The following is a 24,285-nucleotide window of genomic DNA, read 5'->3' on the forward strand; positions in this document are numbered from 1 at the left end:
CCCCAGTAGAGCCTCATAATAGGTTCGAAATAAGTCACAGTAAAGGTTTCGCCCTGTGCCAGCAAGAAAGCAAAGTATACACAGAGAAGGCGAGATCAAGAAAGAACCAGCCAGCTTCAAGGAACGGTTGTTTTATTCCCAAATGTTTCTTAGAAATACATCAGAACGAACGCAAGGAGAGGTCTATGGAAGAAGAAATCCTAGTTATTAAAATAACAAGTTCACGCCAAAGCTTGAATAAAAGTGGGTAAATTGCTTATGATCCTGATAGTTCCTAACAAGCAATGCTGAAGGTTTGATTTTGTGAATTACGTTGTCCAAGGGCCCTGGGGATGAATCTATCACATTCCAACACTTTCCTCAGCTCCTGCTCCTTTGGAATATTACACAAGTACGGGAAATCCTTTACCTTAACTTTACAAAGGCCGGATTCGATCTAAACATTGTATTAAAATGTTTCTTGTCCAGGCGTAGGAAAACCTTTTCCGGTACAAAGCCCACCTTCCTTTCATGTTGCGCATGCCCAGGATGCCCAGCTGCCTGCTCTGCTTTCGAGCCCCTCTGTCCCCTAACCGCTCCAGGTAAGGACGTCCTGGCACCGGGCCGAGGCCGACACAACCGAGGGGTCCCAGAGCTCCGGGGTAGGTACGCAGCAAAGTGAGGCTCAGGTGCAGTTCGAGAACTCCCTTTGGCTGGGAGATCGCGAGTACACAAAGCAGCCGTTCCCATTCGCTGGGGGCGGGTGGGGGGTGGGGTGTCGGAGGAAGGAGAGGACGACGGGAGAGGACCGGCGACTACAAGTCCCAGCATGCCGCTCGCAGCTGGACTCTGGGACCGCGACCCGCGGTGCGTCGGCCCCCGACGTCGGCCTAAAACCCAGGCCGAGCGCCAGGTGCTGCCGGCCGACTCGAAGGCCCAGAATGAGGACGACCGTGGGGCCCTGTGCAAGACCTCCTAGGCTTCCCGTCCACGTCGCCCGTTATGGGGGGGCCCCGGGCTGCTGGACGCTGGGGTCTTCGCGCCCGGCGGTCCCGCGCGGGCTGCAGTCAGGCCCCGGCGGTCCCAGAGCCTCCTGCGTTGCCAGGCAACCCTGCGTTGCCCGGCAACCCCCCGAGCCGGACGTGACGCCGCCGCGCTGAGGGAAGGGAGAGGCGGGGCGTGCGGCCGTGACGTCCTCCCAAGATGGCGGAGAGAGAGTGAAGAAATTGTGCGCCCCTTGGGTTGCTGTCGGTGAGTTGGGTCTTCGGCTACCGCTCTCCGTCCCCGGTCGCCCCTGGCCGCGGGCTCCCGGGGGGAAGGATTCCTGGGTCTCGAGCTCAGGCGGAGGTGAAGGTGTTCACGTGGGAAAGGCGAGAGGCCCGAGCCCGTACAGTGGCTCCGGCGACCTGCCCTTACGTGGGCATTTGGGGGTGCAGGAACTAAGCTGCGGCCCGGGCGGCCGAAGTCCGACAGGGACTGGCTTGGGTGGTCACTCGCCAGTCCCGCCCGTGGCGGAGCGGGAGCAGGGTGCGGGGTTCAGGAGTAGCCCCCTCTGGACCGCTGACAGAATCGTTGACAGCCCCCAAGCCCTGCGCCTTGCCGGCTTTCTGGGCACCCGCCTTGCCTTTTCGACTGTTGCTTCACCGAAGCGAAGCGACAACCATTTAAAATGACAACCATTTTAAAGAACTCACACCATGCCTAGTCCCTACTTTCCTCCGCGCGTCCTTTTTAATAAAAAAAACCAACCCAACTTCTGGAAGGGTGTGCGGATGCGCTTGTGAAATCTTGCTGTGCTTTTTCAGCTCATTGAAGTGCTTATTGATGGGTCCAATGGATTGTGTTAGCTGTCCAAGAAACTTTATTTTTTTAAGTCAGTTTCTCTAATCTCACGCATTTTAAAACAGTATCTCTGTAATATGTACTTATGTGGGGGAATAAAACAGCACTTTATTTTTGTTCTTGGGCAAACGGTTGATGGAAATTTATGGTTACTGATTTACTTTTGTTTTGTTTTTGTCTTTTAGAAGAAGGGTAAAATTCCATTCTGATAACAAAATGCAGTATTCCCACCACTGTGAGCACCTTTTAGAGAGACTGAACAAACAACGAGAAGCAGGCTTTCTTTGCGACTGCACTGTAGTGATTGGGGAGTGCCAATTTAAAGCTCATAGGAATGTGCTTGCTTCCTTTAGTGAGTATTTTGGTTCAATCTACAGAAACACTTGTGAGAACAATGTCTTTCTCGATCAGAGTCAGGTGAAAGCTGATGGATTTCAGAAACTATTGGAGTTTATATACACAGGAACTTTAAATCTTGACAGGTAAAGTATACCTTTTATTTTTGTTTATAAAAGCTAGTTGATTACGTTTAGAATTATGGTAGGTTTGTTTTCTCTTCTGCCTCTGAACTCAAAGTCTTTGAATATTGATGTGAATTTGCTGTTAAAAAGAAGACGTCATTTTTACAAGTTAGGAATGAACAAAAACTGTAGGGTTACATAAGCATGAAAAACACAAATATTGATGAGATTAAAATTTTGTTCCTGATGACTCATTTGGTTTACCTGCTGAAACGAAGTTAATGAATTCATTTATGTAAACGTGCTAGGGGATCAAACAGTGAATTCTGCATTCCTGTTTTCCCACTGCTTTTTGGTCTCCATCTCTCGAGACTTCCTTTCTGTTGTCTGTTGCTTCTCTCTTGTAGTGATTGAGATAGGGGCATATGGGTAGGAGTGTGGGCAAGGACGACCCACTACTTGAGAATCATCCTCCCGTTTCCAGCCATAAATAACAAGACATGGAGTGTTTCCAATCTTGATTCTGGGAAACAGCTTCTTTGGAGCATAAATGGCAGTCACTTCTCTTACCTCTGGAAAACTACTGGTCCAAATGCTTCCATCTGATTGGAGAGGCTCGAGTGCTTAATGCTTCACTGCGCCAGCACTCAAGTTCCAAGGAACATTCATAACTATTTATGAACTTAGGAACTATTTAATTTGATTAATTTTATTGGTTTCACAGCAGGGAGCGGGATGGAAGAAATAAATGATAGGCCCCTCATATTACCCGTGTTTTTCCATCTCTTAGAAGATTGTGAACTTGAGTAGATTTTGCGCAATCTCATCCTGTAGAAAGATTACAGTCAAGTCGTTTCCACCTCATGGCGACTGCATGTTGGATTAAGAGGAGGACTGCATTGTCGGGTTTTATTTTTGGGTGGCTTGGGTTTTCAAAACGAGATCAGTAGCAGCCACCTTGGTGTTTGTGTGGAGATTAAGAATTTACTTGGAGGGAGCATGAAGTTACAGACATTTTGTAGTCATAACTAAACATCTCGTGGGATTGGTTTGCTTGGTTTGAAGGTTTGGGAGCATAGTTTCAGTTAGGACAACTCAGTTGGACTGATACATTCATAAAGGTGCGCCGGTCCGTCCTACTTTGATGCGTGGGGTTTGCCTTGGCTGTAAGCCTACATTTCTTGGAGAAAATTTTGAAAAAAGGAGATGCCTGAAACTTCACCAGCTACTGAAAACCACTACTAATATTTTTTATGAACTTTCATACTTTTCTGAGTGCTTTATACAGTAAAGCCTTTGAAGGCTAGAACTTGTGTAAGGGAAACATGTCAGGGAAGGAAAACTCAGATATTTTCCACTAGTGCAGAGTGTTAGGAAAATGGTAAGAGGTGGAAAACATTGAGAGCCAGAAAACCCCGTGTTGTAGGACTCTTGTGCACATACCGGGCCGCTCTGAGTTAATAGCCGCATTATAAAACTCTCGAATTTTCATGCTGAAATTAAGTTGTTTTCCTTTCTTAATTAACTACCACATATACTCGTGTATAAGCCAAGTTTTCAGCACATTTTTAATGCAGTTTTTGTAGTAAAATACGGTGCCTCAGCTGATATTCGGGTCAACTTATACTCGAATATATACAGTATGTCAGAATTAATCTTTCTCTTAAGAATGAATAATGTTGAATTGCATTGAACACTTTTTAAAATACCACTTTATTGGGGGCTTGTACTCTTACCCCATTGAACACACCCTTGACCACCATTCTTTGATCCTTGTGCTCATGTAGAGAACCAATGTGAAGAAGGGCTGTATGCTTTCTTCAATCCTTTCTTGGTACATATTTTTCCTGACCCAGCTAGAACTGTAAGAAAAAACAATATACAGCCCGCATGACTTCTTGATTAAGGAAACAGATAGATGAGTTGAGAATTAAGTGGGCTCAGGAGCCTTGTCAAGTCTTGATTCTAACACACTGTGATCTTGAACAAGTTACCTCATTTCTTTGAACCTCTTACCCTTCACTTACATGTAAACTGAGACTTATCATGGGTTTCCTAGGCATGGTCTGAGGATTGAGGTAATTGCATAAATCATTGAGCCACATACTTGACAATATACTTGTATAATTTCATGACCATTGTGACTGTTAGAAAGTTAAAACGATTTTGTAAGTGCTATACTTGTAAACAAAGCACAAGATCAATTATGGAGGTAATTAAATGTGAATTGGTTCTCTTAAATGTGACTGAGCTTATAGGCTGGTCTATCTAATAATCATGAATGGCCATTTTTTGGTGTAGGGATCCTTTTTGTAGTGAATTAGGTGAAAGTTTACAGAGTAGGTGATCCGTTTGACATGCAGCCATTCATATATATTGTCATCTCCTTCATTGCAACACCCTCAGTGTAACATTGCCCATCCACCCCTCCGTGTTCTGCCTCCATTCCTCTCTGCACCCTCTGAACTTTGTCCTTGGGCAGTGGCTGCCCTCCGTGATCCCAAAGGGCCCGGTATTCTTAGGTGTGCGATTGTTCCCCTTACTTGTCTATTGTTTGGCCAAAAAGTGAGCTACGGAAGTAAGTTCATGTGACCAAGGGCCAGAGTTTAGGGGTTCTATCTGTCTCTACCCAGCCAGCTAACTTGGTCTCACATAATTTTGAGTTTTCTTACACATATTTCTCTCTCTCTCTCTCTCTCTCTCTCTCTCTCTCTCTCTCTCTCTCTCTCTCTCCCTCTCTCTCCCTCTCTCTCCCTCTCTCTCCCTCTCTCTCCCTCTCTCTCCCTTTCTCCCTCCCTCCAGAGGTTCTAAGAAGATCCTTTCAGAGCAGTTGGTAGTGGTAGCCAGGCACCATTGAGTTCTGTGCTCAAGGTGGTTGAGACTGATACTCATGTGGCTCATTAGTTCAGAATATCCACGTGTCTTCTATTTTCATCACTTCTTTCCTTCAGACAGGGAGAAACCACTAGTTACACCTTTGATACACCCCGCGTGAGCTTGTAAGACCCCAGATGCTACTTGCCAAAGTAGGAGGTAGAGCATTGTCTTTGTTGACAGTGTTATGCCAGTTGACCGTGGTGACCCTGAGACTAGAGTCCTGAGCCCCTAGGCCCAGTGAATCATTTTTTCCAGGTAGAAATGAATGACACTTGCAAATTATTATTATGAGCACCAAACAATTATATGCAACTTAGTGCTAGTTGATATTAGTCTTAAAGAATACCTGATTGTGTTACCTGTTAGGTGGTTCACTTTATGGAACACCAAACACAATTACAGATTGGGAGCCAAAGATGAATTGGTTTTAATAAGTGGTACAGCATTTTTTTTTCCATCTAGGCAGATGTCATGGGGCCATGGTTGACCTCCTGGAGCTTCAGTAGGGAGGAGAATCCAACTCCACGCCAGTACAGGCCCAATTGACAGAAAGCAGAAGTTAGACTTGCCTCTACCCCCATCCTTCTCTACCTTGTTCTAATGCCAGTTATCCGCCCATGGTACTCTACTTCTCTGTGGAGTTTGAATCCGTTGCAGTGACTACAAAGAACTCACAGACAGTAGTCACAATTAGGGATATATGAAGGAAGTGAACAGGTAACAAAATGGTAAGCATGCAGTTCTTTTATCCTCAACCCCTCTTGGGCAGTCTGGCAGCATGTCTGTCTGGTCCCTAGCCTCTGAATCCTGTAGACCCTTGGCCTGTGCCTTGTTCCCTGGGCTGGGGAAGCCTCTGCTTGGCCTCCAAGCTAGGTGTTACTCCTCGGCTGTCTCCTTCGCAGTGCTCTGCCTTCTGGGCTTCTCTGGCCTCTGCCGCTTCCGAGAGGCTCCCACAGGCTCTGCTGGAGGCTGTTCTTTCTTTGAGTCACAGTGTGCGTTCTCTCCGCCTGAGTGGCTCACTCTTTACTTCCTGGAAGCAGAATGGCAAAATGGACCAATCCCTGAGTTAGAGTCTTTCCTACACTGTCATGCTACCACCAAGGCATTTAGTCAGTTACAGAAGAGCCATTTTAACCAATTTCACTCCTCCACATCATCCCAGTAGTATCTTTGAGGCATAGCTTTACAATGGATTATATAATACGATGCAAATGAGTAACTGCTGTGTTTTTGGAGACTGATGCTATATTAGTTCATGCAGAAAACACTAATTGGCAAGTAAGATTGTGTCTATTTCTCAGTCATTGTTATTTCTTTGCAAATAGATAACTTGAATCGTCATGTATTCCAAAAATAGAGCCAAGACCATTAAAACATATCTTAGATAGTATGTTCCTAATGATGGGGAAGGGCCCAATTTGCACACAGATTGTGTTGCCAAAGTTTATTTGTAATTTGAGTGTGTTTAATGCTTGAGAAGGGTTTTCATAGAGAATCAACTGTTCTCTAAATTAGGTTTTCCAAACTAGCCTTTGCATCTGTTTAACTTTCAGCCAGCTGGAAAAATTATGTTTATAATGAAAGACGGTTTTAAAGAAGTGATTTTAATGTTAAATTGTGTAAAGGAAACACAGTTGACACTGGATGAAAAGTAGGTTTCCTTAGAAAATGAGGAGGAAACCAGGAAGATATTTCTGTGTGTTGAAGGATGTTTTCAGAGAACATCAGCAGTCATGACACTCAATCTTTACACATGAGAAAATCCTCATCTTTTCTCCTGGGGCCCTGAGGGGTTTGAATTGCTGCCCTGACCATTAGCCCAGCTCGTATCTTACTTTTAATCTCCCCCCCCCCCCATTTCAGGCTTCAACAGTAAAGGTGTATTATGTATCAGCTATGATTCACTGTACTATTCATACAAAAACCTCTACTTTCACAGAAGGTGAATAGATACAAAGTGATGGCTACTCAAAGTCACCTACAGACCACTAAAGAAACATAAAATGTTAAAACCTGCTTGTTTAGAACAGGAAAGCAACTTTTAACAACTTGCAGCCCCTCCCCTTTACCCTGAGACATCTTCACATAATACCCACCTTTTCTTGATTGGCAACAGGAAGCATCTAATAAAAATACCTTTCTTCCTCTGCTCCCCGATGGGGGATACGAACAGTACTCAGATTCCACTGTGCAAGTGAATCACCACCGCTCCTTTTCCCTGAGATCTTGTTAAAAGTCTGGCTGTGAGTCAGTGGAGCCTGAGATCATGCATTTCGAACAGGCGCCCCGATGGCCCTGCTGATGCTGGCTGATGGTCCACACTCTTCTTTGAGAGGGCATATCTTTAAATAACCTTCCAGACTATGCCTCTTTCCCAAGCACCATTTAGTTCTTGAGGAAAAAGATCTCTTTTCCTTTTCCTCTTCATTATATGTAAGAGCCAGAAAATAATTTTAAGGAGTTACCTTTGGACATTCTCTTACTTAGGCAACATTTTAGCATTCAGGTTCATTGTAGGTCTTTAAAAGACATTAAGGTATATGTGCAGCTGTGTTTCAGAAGTAGTTTTTCTTTGATCAGAATATTGTCATTTAGCCTTGTTTCGTTACAGTTGGAATGTTAAAGAAATTCATCAGGCTGCTGACTATCTCAAAGTGGAAGAGGTGGTTACTAAATGTAAGATAAAGATGGAAGATTTTGCTTTTATTGCTAATCCCTCTTCTACAGAGATATCTAGTATTACTGGAAACATTGAATTGAATCAACAGACTTGTCTCCTTACTCTGCGAGATTATAACAATCGGGAGAAATCAGAAGGATCTACAGATTTAATTCAGGCAAACCCTAAGCAAGGAGCTTTGGAAAGGAAGTCATCGCAAACTAAAAAGAAGAAAAAGGCTTTCAACTCACAGAAAACAGAACAGAGCAAAACAGTGCAATATCCCAATGACAGTTTAGAGCATTCACCTGTGGAATTACTCCTAGACACAAATAAGTTGTGCACACCCATAATAGAGCAAGTTGCACAAAGAAATGATCATTCAGAACTTGAGTTGACATCAGTTGTGGAAAATACTTTTCCAGCACAAGATACTGTGCAGACTGCCACAGTGAAACGGAAACGTGGAAAGTCCCAGCCGAACTGTGCTCTGAAAGAACACTCCATGTCTAATATAGCCAGTGTCAAGAATCCTTACGAGCTGGAGAGCTCCGGGGAAGAGCTGGATCAAAGGTACTCGAAGGCCAAGCCAGTGTGCAACACGTGTGGGAAAGTGTTTTCAGAGGCCAGCAGCTTGAGAAGGCACATGAGGATACATAAAGGAGTCAAACCGTACGTCTGCCACTTGTGCGGAAAGGCATTTACCCAGTGCAACCAGCTGAAGACACATGTAAGAACGCATACAGGTAAGACTGGAGCGGCGGAGTGTGTAATTGTCCATAATTCTGTGACTGAAGTACTTTTTAGTGTGTATCACTGTAGCAAATTTGGCTACTTGTGCTCTAAATTTGGTATATTTCTGTATTTATTAAAGTATTGAATAGGTTAGGTTCTTGAAAATTTCTGTGTAGTTCTTTCCAAGTACTTTAACGGCTTTTGTGATATTTACTGTTTAATTCCTAACTGATGGAAGTTCCAGCGTGAGCTCTTCCTACCTTTCCCCTTCTCAGTTTAAATATCCATACACTTGGTTCTAGTTTGCTGAGTGTTTAATAGAGACAAAGATATCAAAACTGATCAAGAGAAAAGGCCAATTCTGAGATTCTGCCAACACAAGATCACCTGGCCAATTTCTGAACTTGTTTATTAGAATTACACACATACAGTCCTCCTTCCTTAGCTTCTACGTTTATCCTTATTTTACAGATCATCTTTCTCATGATAAAGTGTAAACACTCATTAAGTCCCCTAGCTTGGTTACTCTTTAAGATGCTATGTATGTATATATACATATATATGTCCTTATTGACAGTGGTCACCATATACATTGAAAAACACTAATATCTCTTAACTCTAATAGTGAATCTGGAAAAAGAGATCTAATTTGCTTTTCCTTCTACAGTAAACATTTTCTGATGAACTAAATAGATTAGGGTTTTTTTTAAAGATTGTTTTGAAAAACTTTTGTGGCTTGAACAAAGAAAACAGTATTTCCTTCTAGGTATACATTTTATTTACTTTTTCTTTTAGGTGAGAAGCCATACAAATGTGAATTATGTGATAAAGGATTTGCTCAGAAATGCCAGCTAGTCTTCCATAGTCGCATGCATCATGGTGAGGAAAAACCTTATAAATGTGATGTATGCAATTTACAATTTGCAACTTCTAGCAATCTCAAGATTCATGCAAGGTAAAAAAAAAAGTCAATTGATCTTTTAGTTAACTGTCCTTCACCATAATCTTATGAGAAATGACATTGGTCTCAAGTCGTCTACTCATAGCAACTGTGTATGATGGAGTAGAAGTGCCTCATGGAGTCTCTGAGGCTGTCGCTCTTTCTGGGAGCAGGTTGCCAAGTGGCTGTTGCAGTCTTGGTTGGCAGCCAAGAGCTTAACCACCGTGCTGTCAGGCTCATTGGTGAATAGATTACTGGATTCAGGACACTCGGATTCTGGTTGTGATTCCACGATAGAGTCTTTGCACAGGTAGGGGACTCCGGAAATTTTGGTGGGTAGAAGAAAGGTAGTGAGAAGGGGGGCTCACTAGGAAATAAGATCCAAATGTTGATAGGGCATCCAGCTGCACGAGATTTTGTAGATCCCTCACTGTAATGCCCTTGCTTGACACTGAGATGAGTGGTATGATCCTACTTGCATTTTAAGAGGAAGAGATGGTAGAATTGCCAGAGAGACATAATAGGGTGTGATCACTTAGGGAGCTCTTGATAGAGCCCACGTTGAGGAAAAAGTTGGTTCAGAGCTGGGTGGTAACAACAGAGACAATAATAAGTCAGGTTCTGAATATATTTTATAGGTAGATTAGAAAAAGAAGTTGTGCATCAAGGAGATGTGAGGTCTTCAAAAAGCGTCAAAAGCACTTGGAGATTTTGGCTTGAGCATCTGAAGAGATGGAGTTGCCGTTACAGATAGGGAGAAGGTTTGCAGGTAGAGCAGCTTAGCAAGAAGGTCGGGAATTCTGTTCTGAACATGTTGACTTGGAGCTCAACAGTAGACATCCAGATGGAGCGGTACACTAGATAATTGTATATCTAACTTCGGAGTTCAGGGAACTGTCTTGAGCTGAAAGTATAAATTTGAAAATCATTCACGTTGAGATGATACTTAAAGCCACAACACGAGAGAAAGTCAAGGTAGATAGAAAAATATCATAGCACTGAATCTTGAGGCACTGTTAGGAATCCTAGGAGAGAGGGGAGAATCATCAGAGGCCTGTGGGAAGGGGCAGCCACGACAGGAAGAAAATCAGAAAGTGGGTCATCTAGGAGTTCAAGGGAAGGAAATGATTCCAGAGGGAGTGATCACCCATGTCCGATTCTGCTGCTAAAGAAACAAGGACTGAGAACTCCCAAAGTGAGTGGTCAGCACTGTTTCTGACAAATCCAGCATTAGTATAGAGTCGTGGGGAAGACCATTTTAAGAAAAAATGAGTTTAGAGTTGATATCAAGAACATGATAAATGAAAAAAACTCTAAAAAGACAGTAAAGAAATAAATGTTCTAAATCAATAAATAATTAAAAAAGAAGGTTCAAAGTGAATATCAGAAGAGATCTTGAAATTTGCCCCTGAACACAGAAGTTAAAGGAAGAAATGATGTACGTAAAAGAACTGAACAGAAAATTTCAAAAAGCAGCTCAAAAAGACTTAAAGATTTGTTATGAATGCAAAACAGTGGAGTTAGAAAAATAACTGAGGAAACTGCTCATCATTTCTTAAGTTGAAACAATTGGAGTAAAAGCCTCAAATTGCATTATTGAAACATCCTATGCTCCAAATAGGAAGTGATTCAGGAAGTATCAAGAGGTGGAGGGAATACAGAGCCACTGTATCAAAAAGAATTGGTCTCCCGTGTTCATCCATTTCAAGAGGTAGCGTACGAACAGTGGTATTGAAGTTCTGTAGAAGGCCAAGCCGCATTGAAGGCATTGGGAAAAACAGCATTCTAGGAATTGACGAAGTACAATCGAAATGTTTAAAGGTATTGGGACATTCGTGCAGGAAAGCCTCACTAGGTTATGCCAAGAAATTTGGATGAAGGCTTCCTGTCCATATGACTGCAAGCCCATTCAAAAGAAAAACAAATGGATGACAACAATTCAAAATTATTGAATGATACCATTATATCTTATGCTACTGAAACTTTGCTGAGTTACAAATGATTACAGCAGCATATATCCAGGGAGCTGCAGATAGTCCAGCTAGTTTCAGCAGATGATGTGGCAATGAGGGTTGTTCTCTCTGAGCTGAGAGGCTTCTTGGCTGAAAGCAGATAATACCAGGAAGACGTTTACTTGTTTTTCTTTGACTGTGCAAAGGCGTTCACCTGTGTGGTCCCTAACAAACTATGATGGCCTGGAGAGAAATGCAGGTTCTGGACCACTTCCTTGTGTTCCTGCAGAACCTGTACTTAGATGAAGTGGCAGTTGTGTGAGCAGAACGAGGCAGGACTGCATGGCTTGAAATCAAGAAAGATGTTTGTCAGGGTTATAGTCTTTCACCAGACTTGATCGGTCTTTATGCCGAGCAACTAATGAGAGAAGATAGAGCATAAGAAGAAGAATGTGGCACAAAGTTTGGGTGAAGACTTGTTCACACCTATGCTATGCAGATGCCAAAACCTTGCTTTCTCAGAGTGGAGAGGACTTGAAGCATTAATGAAGATCTAGGATTGCAGCCTTCAAATTCAGTATGGATTACACCTCAAAGGAAATAAAAATCCTTAAGCTGGACCAACAGACAGACATAAACTGAGAAAAGACAAGATATCAAGAATTGCGTTTTACTTGGATCCACCATCAAAGCTCATGGAAGTAGCAAGAAATCAAATGTTGTGTTACAACGCACAGATTTTCTGCACAAGACCTATTTAAAGTGTAAAACAGGCAAAGATGTCATTTGAGGACTAAAATGCACCAGACCCTTGTCATGGTGCCTTCAGTGATTCATGTTTATGTAAAGCTGGGCACCAAATTAGACTGGAGAGGCACTGATGCCTTTGAACTGTGGTACTGACAAATGATATTGAATGGAACATGGAACGACCAGAGCACAATCAGTCTGTCTTGAAAGATAACCACTAGAAAGGTCCTTAGCAGTGAGGATGGCAACACCTCTTTCAGGTACTTTGGGTGTGAGATCAGTCCTTGAAAAAGGGACATCGTGGTCAGTGAACAAATAGGAATGTCTTCAACAAAATGGATTGACAGTAGGGTAGTGTTTTGTTCTGTACAGAGGGGTGCAGTGAGTCCAAGCTGCCCCCACAGCACTACCAACAAGACAGCAAGTAGGGGAGACAGTAAGAGCCCCAAGAATGTTTGGCAAAAGAGAGCAGAAAAATGGAGTTACGGTTTTGTTTGGTTGTGTTTTAAAAGGTGGGAGAAAATAGTATGTTTATGTGCTGAGATCTTATTTGGGTTGGGAAATGGAAATTGCAGGGCAGGAAATGGAAGAAAGGTAACAATGAGTAGGTAAAAGGGGATGGGATTGCTAGTGAACAAGTGGAAGTAGTTGATTTCAGATGAACTGCCGCCCTCAGTAAGTGAGAGAAAGCAAACTATAGGTGCAGATCCCAGGAAGTCCATAATTAGGGAGGCCGTCTTCTGATTTCTGTAAACTTTTCTCAGTGAAATACAGGAAGCAGGGCAATCAGCTGAGTAAATGTTGGTGGTAAGAGAAGACATTTGATAGAGTGGAGAATGGGTAAACTAATGGGAATAGTTGCTGGACAGCATTAGAGAACTACCTGACGGTTAGTTACAGATTCTCCGAAACACGTGTGTGTGTGTGCGTGTGTCTCAAAACGAATGCTTTTATAATGATCAGAACATTTACGTACTTTTGGCAGGTTTTATAATGAAAAACAGCTGCCAATTTAAAGATTACATTTTTGAGCCTGTTAAGATGAAATGAAATCAACTGTATAAAAGTAGTAGGGCAGGAGGAAAGTCAAGGGAGATGGAGGAAGGAGCTGGGAGTCAAGGAGCATTTATGGAGGTCTAGACAAAGACATGTACATGCAAATATATATATGAGGATGGGGAAATAGATCCATGTGCCTATATTTATAGGTTTAGTATTAAGGTGGCGGGAGGACCTTGGGCCTCTACTCAAGCACTTCCTCAGTGCATGAATACGTTCTTTTATTAAATTGGCACTCTACGATGCTCACCCTCCCGACACAACTGCTGAAGCCAAAGCGGATGAACAAGTAAATGTGAAGAAAGCTGATGGTGCCTGGCTATCAAAAGAGAGAGTGTCTGGGGTCTTTAAGGCTTGAAGATAAACAAGCGGCCATCTAGCTAAGAAGCAACAAAGCCCACATGGAAGAATACACCAGCCTGTGTGATCGAGTGGTCCCGAAGGGATCAGTTATCAGGCATCAAAGAACAAAAATTCATATCATTGACTACACACCTCCATGATATGATCGCTGAAGACAAACGGGTGCATAAGCAAATGTGGTGAAGAAAGCTGATGGTGCCCGGCTATCAAAAGAGATAGTGTCTGGGGTCTTAAAGGCTTGGAGGTGAACAAGCGGCCACCTAGCTCAGAAGCAACAAAGCCCACATGGAAGAAGCACACCAGCCAGTGTGATCACGAGGTGCCAAAGGGACCAGGTATAAGGCATCATGCAAAAAAAAAAGGAAATGTATATGTATATATGTGTGTGTGTGTGTGTGTGTGTGTATACCACATTGAAAGAAGGGGGAAGTGCACAGTGGAGACCCAGGGCCCAAGTGTCGGCCACTGGAGATCCCCTCATAGAGGGGTTTAGGAGAGGAGATGAGTCAGTCAGGGTGCGAGGTAGTACCGATGAACACAGCTTTCCTCCAGATCCTGGATGCTTCCTCCCCCCAACTACCATGATCCGAATTCTACCTTGCAGGGCTGGATAGGGCAGAGGTTGTACACTTGTTCATATGGGAGCTGGAGGCACTGGGAATCCAGGGTGGATGGTACCTTCAGGACCAGGGGTGTAAGAGGCGATGCTGGGAGAGTGGAGGGTGAGTGGGTTGGAAAGGGGGAACTGATTACAAGGATCCACAAGTGACCTCCTCCCTGGGAGATGGATGGCAGAGAAGGGGGGGAAGGGAGACTCCGGATAGGGCAAGATATGACAAAATAACAATGTATAAATTACCAAGGGCACATGAGGGAGCCGGGAGCAGGGAGGGAGGGGGAAAAAAAAAGACCTGATGCAAAGGGCTTAAGTGGAGAGAAAATGCTTTGAGAATGATTGGGGCAGGGGATGTGCAGATGTGCTTTATACATTTGATGTATGTATATGTATGGATTGTGATAAGAGTTGTATGAGCCCCTAATAAAATATTTTTACAAAATGATAAAGAAGATTGCCTTAACTTATCAGCCTGTAACTTTGCTTGTTTATCATTAGGAAGCATAGTGGAGAGAAGCCATATGTCTGTGATAGGTGTGGACAGAGATTTGCCCAGGCCAGCACACTGACCTATCATGTTCGAAGGCACACTGGAGAAAAGCCTTATGTGTGTGATACCTGTGGGAAGGCATTTGCCGTGTCGAGTTCTCTTATCACTCATTCCCGGAAACACACAGGTAAGGGTTGCACACACAGACTGCTTCGAGGAAGGAAAGCTGGTGTAGAACCAAGAAAAAGGGAAATTGTTGATTGTGTAGTTAGGTATCTGCATTTGTACCTGCAGAAGTTCTTTGCTTTATGATATTCATATAAATATTAGATATAAAAGTGGACTTATTTTCTATAACAATACAAGGGGTCTTTTTTTATCATGTCACTTTAGACACATTAATGTGAATGAGAAAATTTTGACAACATATAAACCAACTAAATGTGTATTACGGCCTAGAACAGTTCCTTTGTTTCTCAGAGCTTCTTTTCTTCTCAATAAACTTACGGAGGCCTTGGGGGGGGGGGTGGTAAAGGTGGGTTTGGGTAGAATGTTGATTTTATTACCTCTTAGGACCAACACAGACAATCTGAGATTTGCACATTAAGTTGTATTAACACATACTTCAGATACAAACTATCAGTTGTGAAGCAGACTTTATTCAAGTATTTTCCATTTTTTTGTAGGATACCTTTTTTTTCCAAGTGGAAGCGTTCCTAGATGATTTGTTTTATTTTCGTAGCAAACTACACCAGCAGAACTAAATGCGGGCTGATGCATGCACAGATTTGAAGATCATCTCTGCCTAGTCCGTCTCTGCTAGAAGGGGCCTTTGTGGAATTTCATTATAGGGGAAGAGAATAAAACAATTCCTAGTCACCATTCACGTTGGATTACTGAAAATACCTCTCAAATACTGTATCAAGAGGCTTTCATTTACTAGTTTAGAACAGTTGACGTAAATTATTTGTAATTATTTATTGTATTGGTTTAGTACACCACTTCGCTATCTTTTATTTTTCATCTAGGTGAAAAACCATACATTTGTGGTATTTGTGGGAAAAGTTTTATTTCCTCAGGAGAGCTCAACAAACACTTTCGATCCCATACAGGTCTGTGTTTAGGGAGAATGCATTTTGTTGTTGTTTTCTCTGATTTCTTTTTATGTAAACTTTTTACTTTTAAACCATGATTGATTGACTCTGTGGTAGCTAGTCAGCCTATTGATAGCAACATTTTAACGTTTAAATATAACTTTTTAACTTGCTTATTTATTTGTTTAGTTGTTTGGAGTATGAATTAAGCTTACTCAGAACTGTACTGATTTTCCAGAAATATGCTAGATAATAATTTTTTAATGAGTTGGATTAAGTTACACAGATGAAGATGTAAATAAATTCAAGATAACATCAGATTTTCTTCTTTTTCTTTTTAACATCAGATTTTCACTAAACAATATTTAGTATACAACTTTTATGAATAAATTTTGGTCGACATGCTTCTTGTCAATGTCTGTAAGTAGAATATACTGAAAGTAAAGAAATTGGAAAATGTCTTAATTTTTTTCTTTTAAAAAAGTATTCATAATTTTTATGTAGACTAGTTTGAGCACCTAGGAGAGTTTAAATAAATAAGTAACTTACTGACAATGTCTACATTTTAATGTTCCTCCTAGTATAAAGCATTGGAATAAATTTTCATTTTAAAAGTAAATTTTGTAGCATTTTATTCTGAGAGTACTTTTAAAAGCTTCTGCTATGTGAGCTATCTGAAAGTAGAAGCCTTACTTTTTTTCTTTTCCTTAGTTGCACCTCTGGCCAGGATCAGGCATATAATTGGCATTCATTAAGTGTTTGATAGGAACAAAAGACTAAATTACTTTATCAGTTTGCAAATAATTTCCTGCTAATGACGGTGCTTACTTTTCCCTGACATGAAACTGCTTTGTATAGAGTGCCTTTGATGAGTACACATATTTTCATTTCATTGTTGAACCAAATGATTAAAATTTATCATTTGAAACCCAGTATTACAAGCAGTCTAATTTTTACTTTGTGTTCATAAGCATTGGTATTTTTGTCTTAACTAGCAGCTTCTAAAATACTGAGATTTTGAACTTTTTTTTCCCCTTCCAGGAGAAAGACCATTTATCTGTGAATTATGTGGAAATTCCTACACAGATATTAAAAATTTAAAGAAGCACAAAACAAAAGTTCATTCTGGTAAATGCTTACATTTTTTTTTATGTCTCACACATAATTTAAAGAGTGTGCTTAACCCTTGAGAGGTCAAGTGTTAAGTTCAAACCAGATGTCTATTTTTAAATACCTTATATACTCGAATGTAAGCTGAGTTTTCCAGCACATTTTAATGCCGTGTTTGTGGTAAAATTAGGTGGCTCCACTGATACTAGGGTCGGCTTATATTCTAGTATATGCAGTAAGAAAGCATAGATGAAGTAGTTGAAAATTTGCAAAGTTCACCCTAGAGTTGTTTTCCTAATAAGCCATACTTAGGATAGTGCCCCCTTCAACAGGTGGCTGACAGGCCATTTCAAGATGAATACATAATAAATAAGCAGGCTGCACTGTACTGTGCTCCCCGTGCTGCTGGAGCCGAGGCCAGAAAGGCCCTGAAAGGGAGAAGAGGAAATGGGAAAACAGGTCGCCCCAAGTTATTGAAATAGATACAATGGAAAACAGATTGTTGCTTACTAGTCCCTGAAAACATTTTTTTGTGAGCTTACTGTTTTATTTTCTACAACTAGAAACAAAACAAAACAGGCTCCTTTAATGTGTCAAGGACTGCCCTAAGCTAGAAAAATCTGAAAACTGCAGAAAATCATTAATTCAACATTAAATTCCTATAAAGTACATGTGGCTACAGGGCATAGACCTGTCCCTTCAAAAGCTTGCAAGTGATGTAGGAGACTAGAGAAACAACTAGAGAGACAAAAAGGGTATAATAAAGCATAAAAAGCGCTGACGAAGAAAAATAATAATTGTAATCAATGAGGGTGGAGGCTGGCTATAACTGACCTCTGACTTCCCTGTTACCACGAGGTAGGATCGATCAGACAAGCCTGATGGTGTAGTCCCTTCTTCGTTACCTATTGTGACCCCAGCTAGCTGCTTCTCTCACGTCACTCTGCATCATTCCTTCCGAAGCCCACGCTCAACCCTCAATACTCACAATTAAGGGGGTTATTTCCCAAGGTCCTCCGGGTGTGTTTTCTGCTGCTGCCTTAAAGCCAGAGGTATGGTAACTAAAACGGATAACCCCTCTGTTCCATGTGAGCCACAATTTCTTTCCTCTGAGCTGGATGCTGGAAAAAAGCTAAAATTTAAAGGGATCCTGAAAGGTGGTTCAAAAGCTGGAGAAGGGGGAAGGGGAATTCCAGGTAGAATCTTTGGAGAGAGTTGCTGGGGCAACAAAGTACAGTCTATATCCTTGGGTGTCAAACGGTAGGGTAGCTTGTCAGGAATACCCAGAATTCTGTCGGATCTGGGTAACTGGGTTGTTGAGTGCTGTCGAGCGGATTCCAACTCAGGCAACCCCACAGGACAGAACAAGCCGCCCTGTAGAGGCTGCAGGACTGATCCTCACCGCAGCAGGCTCAGACGACAGAACTTTGGGTTGTCTGCTGAACACTTAACCACTGTGTCACCGGGGCTCCTTTCTAAGTAGGAGAGTGAGCCATAAACCCACATCAGTACTTGGAAGTGACAGAAGCTTGTTTCAGCTAGTGGAAAGTTTGAAGGCAAAAAAAAAAAAAGCCAACCAGAATGTTTTATTTCTGTCATTGTGTAGAGCAGAATTTCTCTCCTCTGAATATATAGGAAAATAGCATACCACTGAACTTGAACTCAGGAAATACTGTACATACTCGAGTATAAGTGACCCGAATGTCAGCTGAGGCACCTAATTTTACCACAAAAACTGCATTAAAAATGTGGGGCAATCTCGGCTTATATGTGGTATGTATAAACTGCTTAATATTTTCAAAGAATCCATAAAGTTATGTATAGGCATTTGGAAGGAGTTGGAGAAGTGTAACTTGACATTTGCCCTCTGGGGATTTTAAATCTGATTGAGGATTCCAGGCACACCTCAATAAAATGTGGAACGGTGATAAAAGATGTCACAGGTGGTGTGAATGAGGCGAGTGGGGACCCAAAGCCCATCTGTAGGCAACTTACAGAAGGGTCGTGGAGAGGAGACGAGGCAGTCGGTGCAGTGTAGCAACGATGAAACATTATTTTCCTCTGGTTCTTTAATGCTTCCTCCCCACCATCATGATCCCAATTCTACTTTACAAATCTGGCTAGACCAGAGGATGTACACCGGTACAGATAGGAACTGGAAACAGAGAATCCAGGACATATGATCCCTTCAGGACCAGTGGTGAGAGTAGTGATACCAGGAGGGTGGGGGTAGAGGGGGAACTGATTATAAGGATCGACATCTAACCTCCCTGGGGACTAGACAACAGACAGTGTAAGATACGACAAAATCATTTATATGCTACCGGGTTTGGGAGGGGGGAAATGAGCTGATGTTGGGGGCTTACGTGGAGAGCAAATTTTTTGAGAGTGATGGGAGTAACGAATGTACAAATGTGCTTTATACAATTGATCGGTGTATGTATGGATTGTGATAAGAGTTATATGAGCCCCCAATAAAATGCTTAAAAAAATGTCCCAGGTATATGAAAAATGAACACTTGGGAAGGGTCTTCAAAAAATTCGTGGGTGTACAACTCTGAATATGACTAACTGTTGAATTGGATTACAATGCGTGGATTATATCAAAAGGCTCATGGGAAAAATCCATTTTTTAATTAAAATTTTCCACGAACTTTTCGAAGCTCACTTATAATCGGCTCACCTTTTTGAGTGATTAAGTCCATTTTGATAATGAAAAGGTCCATTGTAATGGAGCAATGGACCCCATTCTTGAGCGTCATGTTGGATTTCTATAAATGACAAAGGCAAACCAGCAGGAGGAAAACGGGGGTCAAAGGAGTGGAGGTTGAGTGCAAATTCTGGGAACTGATAAATTAGTCCAGTGTTGGGCTGGGAGGGTCGTGTTGCTGCTGTTTAAAGGTAATCTAACCACCTCCACCCCGCTTCTCTTCTTTCCGTTCCAGGCGCAGACAAGACTCTGGAGGCCAGTACAGAGCATCCTACTTTGAGTGAACAAGATGCCCTACAGAAAAGTCCCTTTTCAGAAGCAATGGATGTGAAGCCTTCTGATATGACTTTGCCACTAGCTCTTCCACTTAGCACTGAGGACCCCCACATGCTTCTGCCTGTCCCAGATCACCAGTCTCCAACACCAGATCCGCTGTTGAGGTCAACTGTGAATGGTTACTCAGAACCGCAGCTGGTTTTTTTACAGCAGCTCTTCTGACTGAGGAATCTGGAAATGCTGACCTCTCTGGTCGGAAATAGAGACATGGCTGGTGAGGTGAAGATCCACATAAAATCACCCTTGATTTGAGTTGTGACCATTATTTTCCAATCATTGAAGTAAAAGTGCCCAAGGCTGCAGCATTACTGTGCAATGTCTGGTTTGATTTATGGTCTATACACGAGTTTTCTTAGGAGTGAATTTTACTGTGCCGGCACTATTTGAGGTGGTTACGTTCTATTTCCTTTTAAAGCTGCCTTAATCCTATTTGTATTTTGCATTTTAGAATTGTCCTTCCTTTGGTGACGTAAAATCCATTAGTCCATACGATTTAAAAAAATTTGGGTAAAAACATACTTAACACATTTGCCATGTGAACACTTTTGGACACACAAAGCTCAGGGGCACCGACTACATCCCTCACGCTGGCCAGTCATCACTACACCCGTCACCATCCTTAAAGTCTCAATGCCCCTTGAGCGATTCAGTTTTGACCTACAGAGATTTGTGGAGTTTTCCTCCCCTCAAGATCCATGTCATCAGCTCAAGGGTGTTGCTATTTATAAATTCAATAAGCCAGTTTAAAAATTAGTGAGGGGGGGAGGGAGCAGGTAAAATTCCTTATTTCTGCCTAAGAAAACTTAGATACTAATATATTTCCTTGGAGGAAACTAGTCTAATGAAGCAAATATCTCTCTTAAAAGCTAGAGAATTATATAAATTTTTACTCACTTAAAACACATTATTCTGGAGAAAATCAGTGATTGTACTTTTGATCTGAATTATCTGAGGCTGTGTTTTCAAAATGAATTTTAAATAGGCATTTGATGTTTTTATCTAGCCCAAAGATGGCTTTCACATGTTTTCACGGGTTTTTAAATTGCTGGTGATCAGGAGAACATACCGAGTTTTGGAAAATCTTGATGTGTCTCTTCTGCTGATTATGCACTTTTAAAAATAAATATAAATTCTGAAAAAAGTTTCTAAATATAAGCTTAATGCAAACTGTAAATCACTTGGTTTCTGAATTTGATACATTATATTATATAAGAGTAAAAAGCTAGCTTCAATTAAAAGTAAACATTTTGGACTAACGGGCCAATTTATTTTATATTTGAGTTTTCTACAAGGTTTGGAATGTAAGATTTTATAAACTAAACTACATTTAACTGTTGTCTCACAGCAGTCCTTTTCCTTGTTGCTATCGAAAGTAGAAAATTTCTTACTCAGATATTTCCTACCCATACTCCCAATCCTACTCCCCATGCATTATTTCATTACCCAGGTCTTTGCAGTAATTATTCCTTCCACACCAGCACTTCCTATGCTTCCGATCCAATACCATGACCACACTATTTCTGCCATGCCTTAGTTGTACCTTGCTTTCTGGTTTATTTCATCTGTAATAAGATTAATATATTTTCTATTGGTATTAATTTCTTTAATTGTCATTTCCTGTTTGGGAAAAATTAGAGGATATAATAAAATTCACTAATTCATGTAAACTGGAGAGAGCTTTACCATTTTACAATCCATTATTTTCACAAAAGACTGCCACTAGTGAAAAATGACTGAGCATACCTAGAAATTAGTATTTAGTTAAATTCTAATTATACATGTTTGTTAACCCTGTAGTACTGGGTTTAAATAATATTTGCAAAGTTATAATCAACTTCTCTATTTTGGCTTAAATTCAGTTGGAGTTCATTAAAATGTGAATGAAAGAAAATTAAGACTGGCTTTAAGAAATGTACCGAAGTAGAGGGTATGTGTACTTCTTACTGCCGTCAAGCAAAACATCTAGTGAACGAGATGACTTTCAAGATACTGCTGCAGGATGTCATACTTGTTTGAGGGTGATAGTCACCAAATTCGCTCGAACTTGGTGGCTGCTGGAACTTTGTCATGTAGCTAGCTGTAGGCCAACCTTCAAACTTAGCAGTATTATTACTTGATATGACTGGAGTGACTCGTAGGTTTACTCTACTTTTCTCCAGCACATGATTTGCTTCTTAATTAGAATAATTTTATTTTAAACTGGCCTGGCTTGAATCTTCATATGCTACTCCAAAGTGAGACGTTCGGGGATTTTGAAAGCTGAGTGTATCTTAGCCGTCTTTTCATAGTCCTGTGCTTTTCTTTACATATGTGCTGGTAGCACTTAGTGGTGCCCCAGAACCCTGGGGCACGCACCGTGGTTAGTGCTTGGCTACTAACTGAAAGGCCATCAGTGTGAATCTGCGAGCATTTCCGTGGGAGAAAAGACCAGGTGATCTGCTAGGCGCTCTACTCTGTCCTCCTACACGTGTGCTATGACTTCCGGTTGACTCAGCAGCACAACAGTGGTATTGTCCTAATGCTCATAATTAATATTTTAAGTTTACTTTTCATTGCAATACATTTATTACAATGCAGTATTTGGGGGAAAAGGCTAGTCAATTCTTTAAATATTAGAAAGTTAGCTGACGTCTCTGGATTATTGTTGATCTTAATGAAAAATAAATAATTTTCTAAGTGATTGTAATTTGTTTTTGTATTAGATTGTTCTTATTGTACTGGCTTTAGATTTTAAAAATTATATTTACATGACGTTTTGCCATTTTTAAATAGTATTTTATGCTTCACGGGCTTATCAGCAAATTTTAGAAAATTGTTTTATTTTTTCAAAGAAAGGTTCTATCAGTTCTGTTGTAATTTATACCTTTTTGGGTTTCAATTCTATACTTGTGCAAGTGAGAGCAGATGAAATGTATTTTTAAATATAAAGACAATATCATAGGCTCATTTAAAAAAAATATCCTAAACAGCTCAACATGGATCCATATTAGAAGTTGTTTTGAAAATGCTGATCTTTAGACCGTACCAGCTTTTCAGTGGGAGAAAAACTAGGTCCTCTGGTCACGGAAAGCTTTCGTTAAAGAAACCCTGTGTAAGGGAACTGAGTTGGGAACAGCTGGGTGGCAGTGGCCCTATTTATTTGGGTTTCACCAGACCACCTTGGGTGTTGGGTTGCTAACTGCAAGATCACCAGCTTGAGCCCACCAGCCGCTCTCCAGGGAGACTGATGGGGGTGTCTGCTCCCTTAAAGACATACTGCCTCAGAAGCCCCGAGGGACAGCTCTCCCCACCCTGGAGGGTTGCTGTACGTTGGCATTGATGACATTGTTTTGGTGTAGACCTATTGAATCGCACAGTCTCTAAACAGGTGTATGTGCTGGAGAAGCCCTGCAGGGTGATTTTTAATGTACAAGGGTAAGTCACGAAATACCACTGAAAAATCATAGATCCTGTATTAGACAAATAGCAAAATGTCAACAGGATTTCATTTCACAATATATACTACATCCAAGTCAGTCCCAAAGTAGGTGGAATTGCCAGCTCAGGGGTGGCAGGGGGTAGGGGGGTGGTGAGATGCTGGAGTGATTCAGGGGTGGGGCTGCAGAGGCAGCTAGGTACCTGTACTTTATCCTGGATGATGGGCAGTAGTGCCCAGGAGGGCACTTACTAATCTTTTTTTTCCTCCCTCCTGAAAAGGAGACGTAGGCCAATCTAGTTTGGGATCCTATGATACACAGTTTGCGTTTCTCAAGGTTTCTGTCCCTTTGACCCTTCCCCTAAAGAATTCTGAGCTCTCTGATTCACACCAGGTCAACATATCCATTTGGGCATCCTTAAGGCACTCAAGTGTTGAGTTTGGGGAACAAGAAGTGTGAAGTCTTAGATCAGGAATGTGTGAGGGTGGATGAGGCAAGGTTTCCCAGTTAAGTTCTCCTAGCAGAGCCCTGGCCTACCCTAGGAGAATGAGCAGATACACTCTTACTGGGAAGAACTCCTGGCATACAACAGTTGCTGTTGCCGCCTTCACCGACTGCTCAGCCGCCGTGAACGGAACTGAACCAGCAGATCTCAGAAGCCACGGTTCCGATTGGACCTTGATTGTGAAGGCACCCCAATGAGATTAAGACCAAAGAAATGAATTACTGAGAGGTTTTGACTGCTGCTATCCACTGATAAAGAGAAATGTTTAAGCACACTGTGTGTGGAATAAACCCACGCATGTATGAACTAGAATCCCCAGTGGGCAATACTTTTTGACTTTCCCTTGTATTCATGAAACTTACTAGCACTTATGTAATGCTTTCATATGGTA

General features: G+C 41.7%; 1 protein-coding gene across 3 annotated transcripts; it reads left to right on the forward strand.

Moving 5' to 3' along the window:
• The first annotated feature begins 1,044 nt into the window (after positions 1-1,044).
• Positions 1,045-22,623, forward strand: MYNN (myoneurin). 3 transcript variants are annotated; one of them, XM_075547006.1, is made up of 8 exons: positions 1,045-1,230; positions 2,007-2,303; positions 7,771-8,564; positions 9,349-9,508; positions 14,732-14,910; positions 15,752-15,835; positions 16,859-16,945; positions 19,873-22,622. In XM_075547006.1, the coding sequence occupies exons 2-8, from the start codon at positions 2,038-2,040 to the stop codon at positions 20,133-20,135; spliced, it is 1,833 nt and encodes a 610-aa protein (XP_075403121.1). In that variant the 5' UTR covers positions 1,045-1,230; positions 2,007-2,037; the 3' UTR covers positions 20,136-22,622. The 3 variants fall into 3 exon arrangements, with proteins under 3 accessions (XP_075403121.1, XP_075403120.1, XP_075403122.1); XM_075547005.1 differs by lacking the exon at positions 15,752-15,835 and having other exon boundaries at positions 1,113-1,230; XM_075547007.1 differs by lacking the exon at positions 1,045-1,230 and having other exon boundaries at positions 2,042-2,173; positions 19,873-22,623.
• Positions 22,624-24,285: the final 1,662 nt, after the last annotated feature.

The sequence above is a fragment of the Tenrec ecaudatus genome, chromosome 4 (assembly GCF_050624435.1).
Source record: "Tenrec ecaudatus isolate mTenEca1 chromosome 4, mTenEca1.hap1, whole genome shotgun sequence".
NCBI lineage: Eukaryota > Metazoa > Chordata > Mammalia > Afrosoricida > Tenrecidae > Tenrec > Tenrec ecaudatus.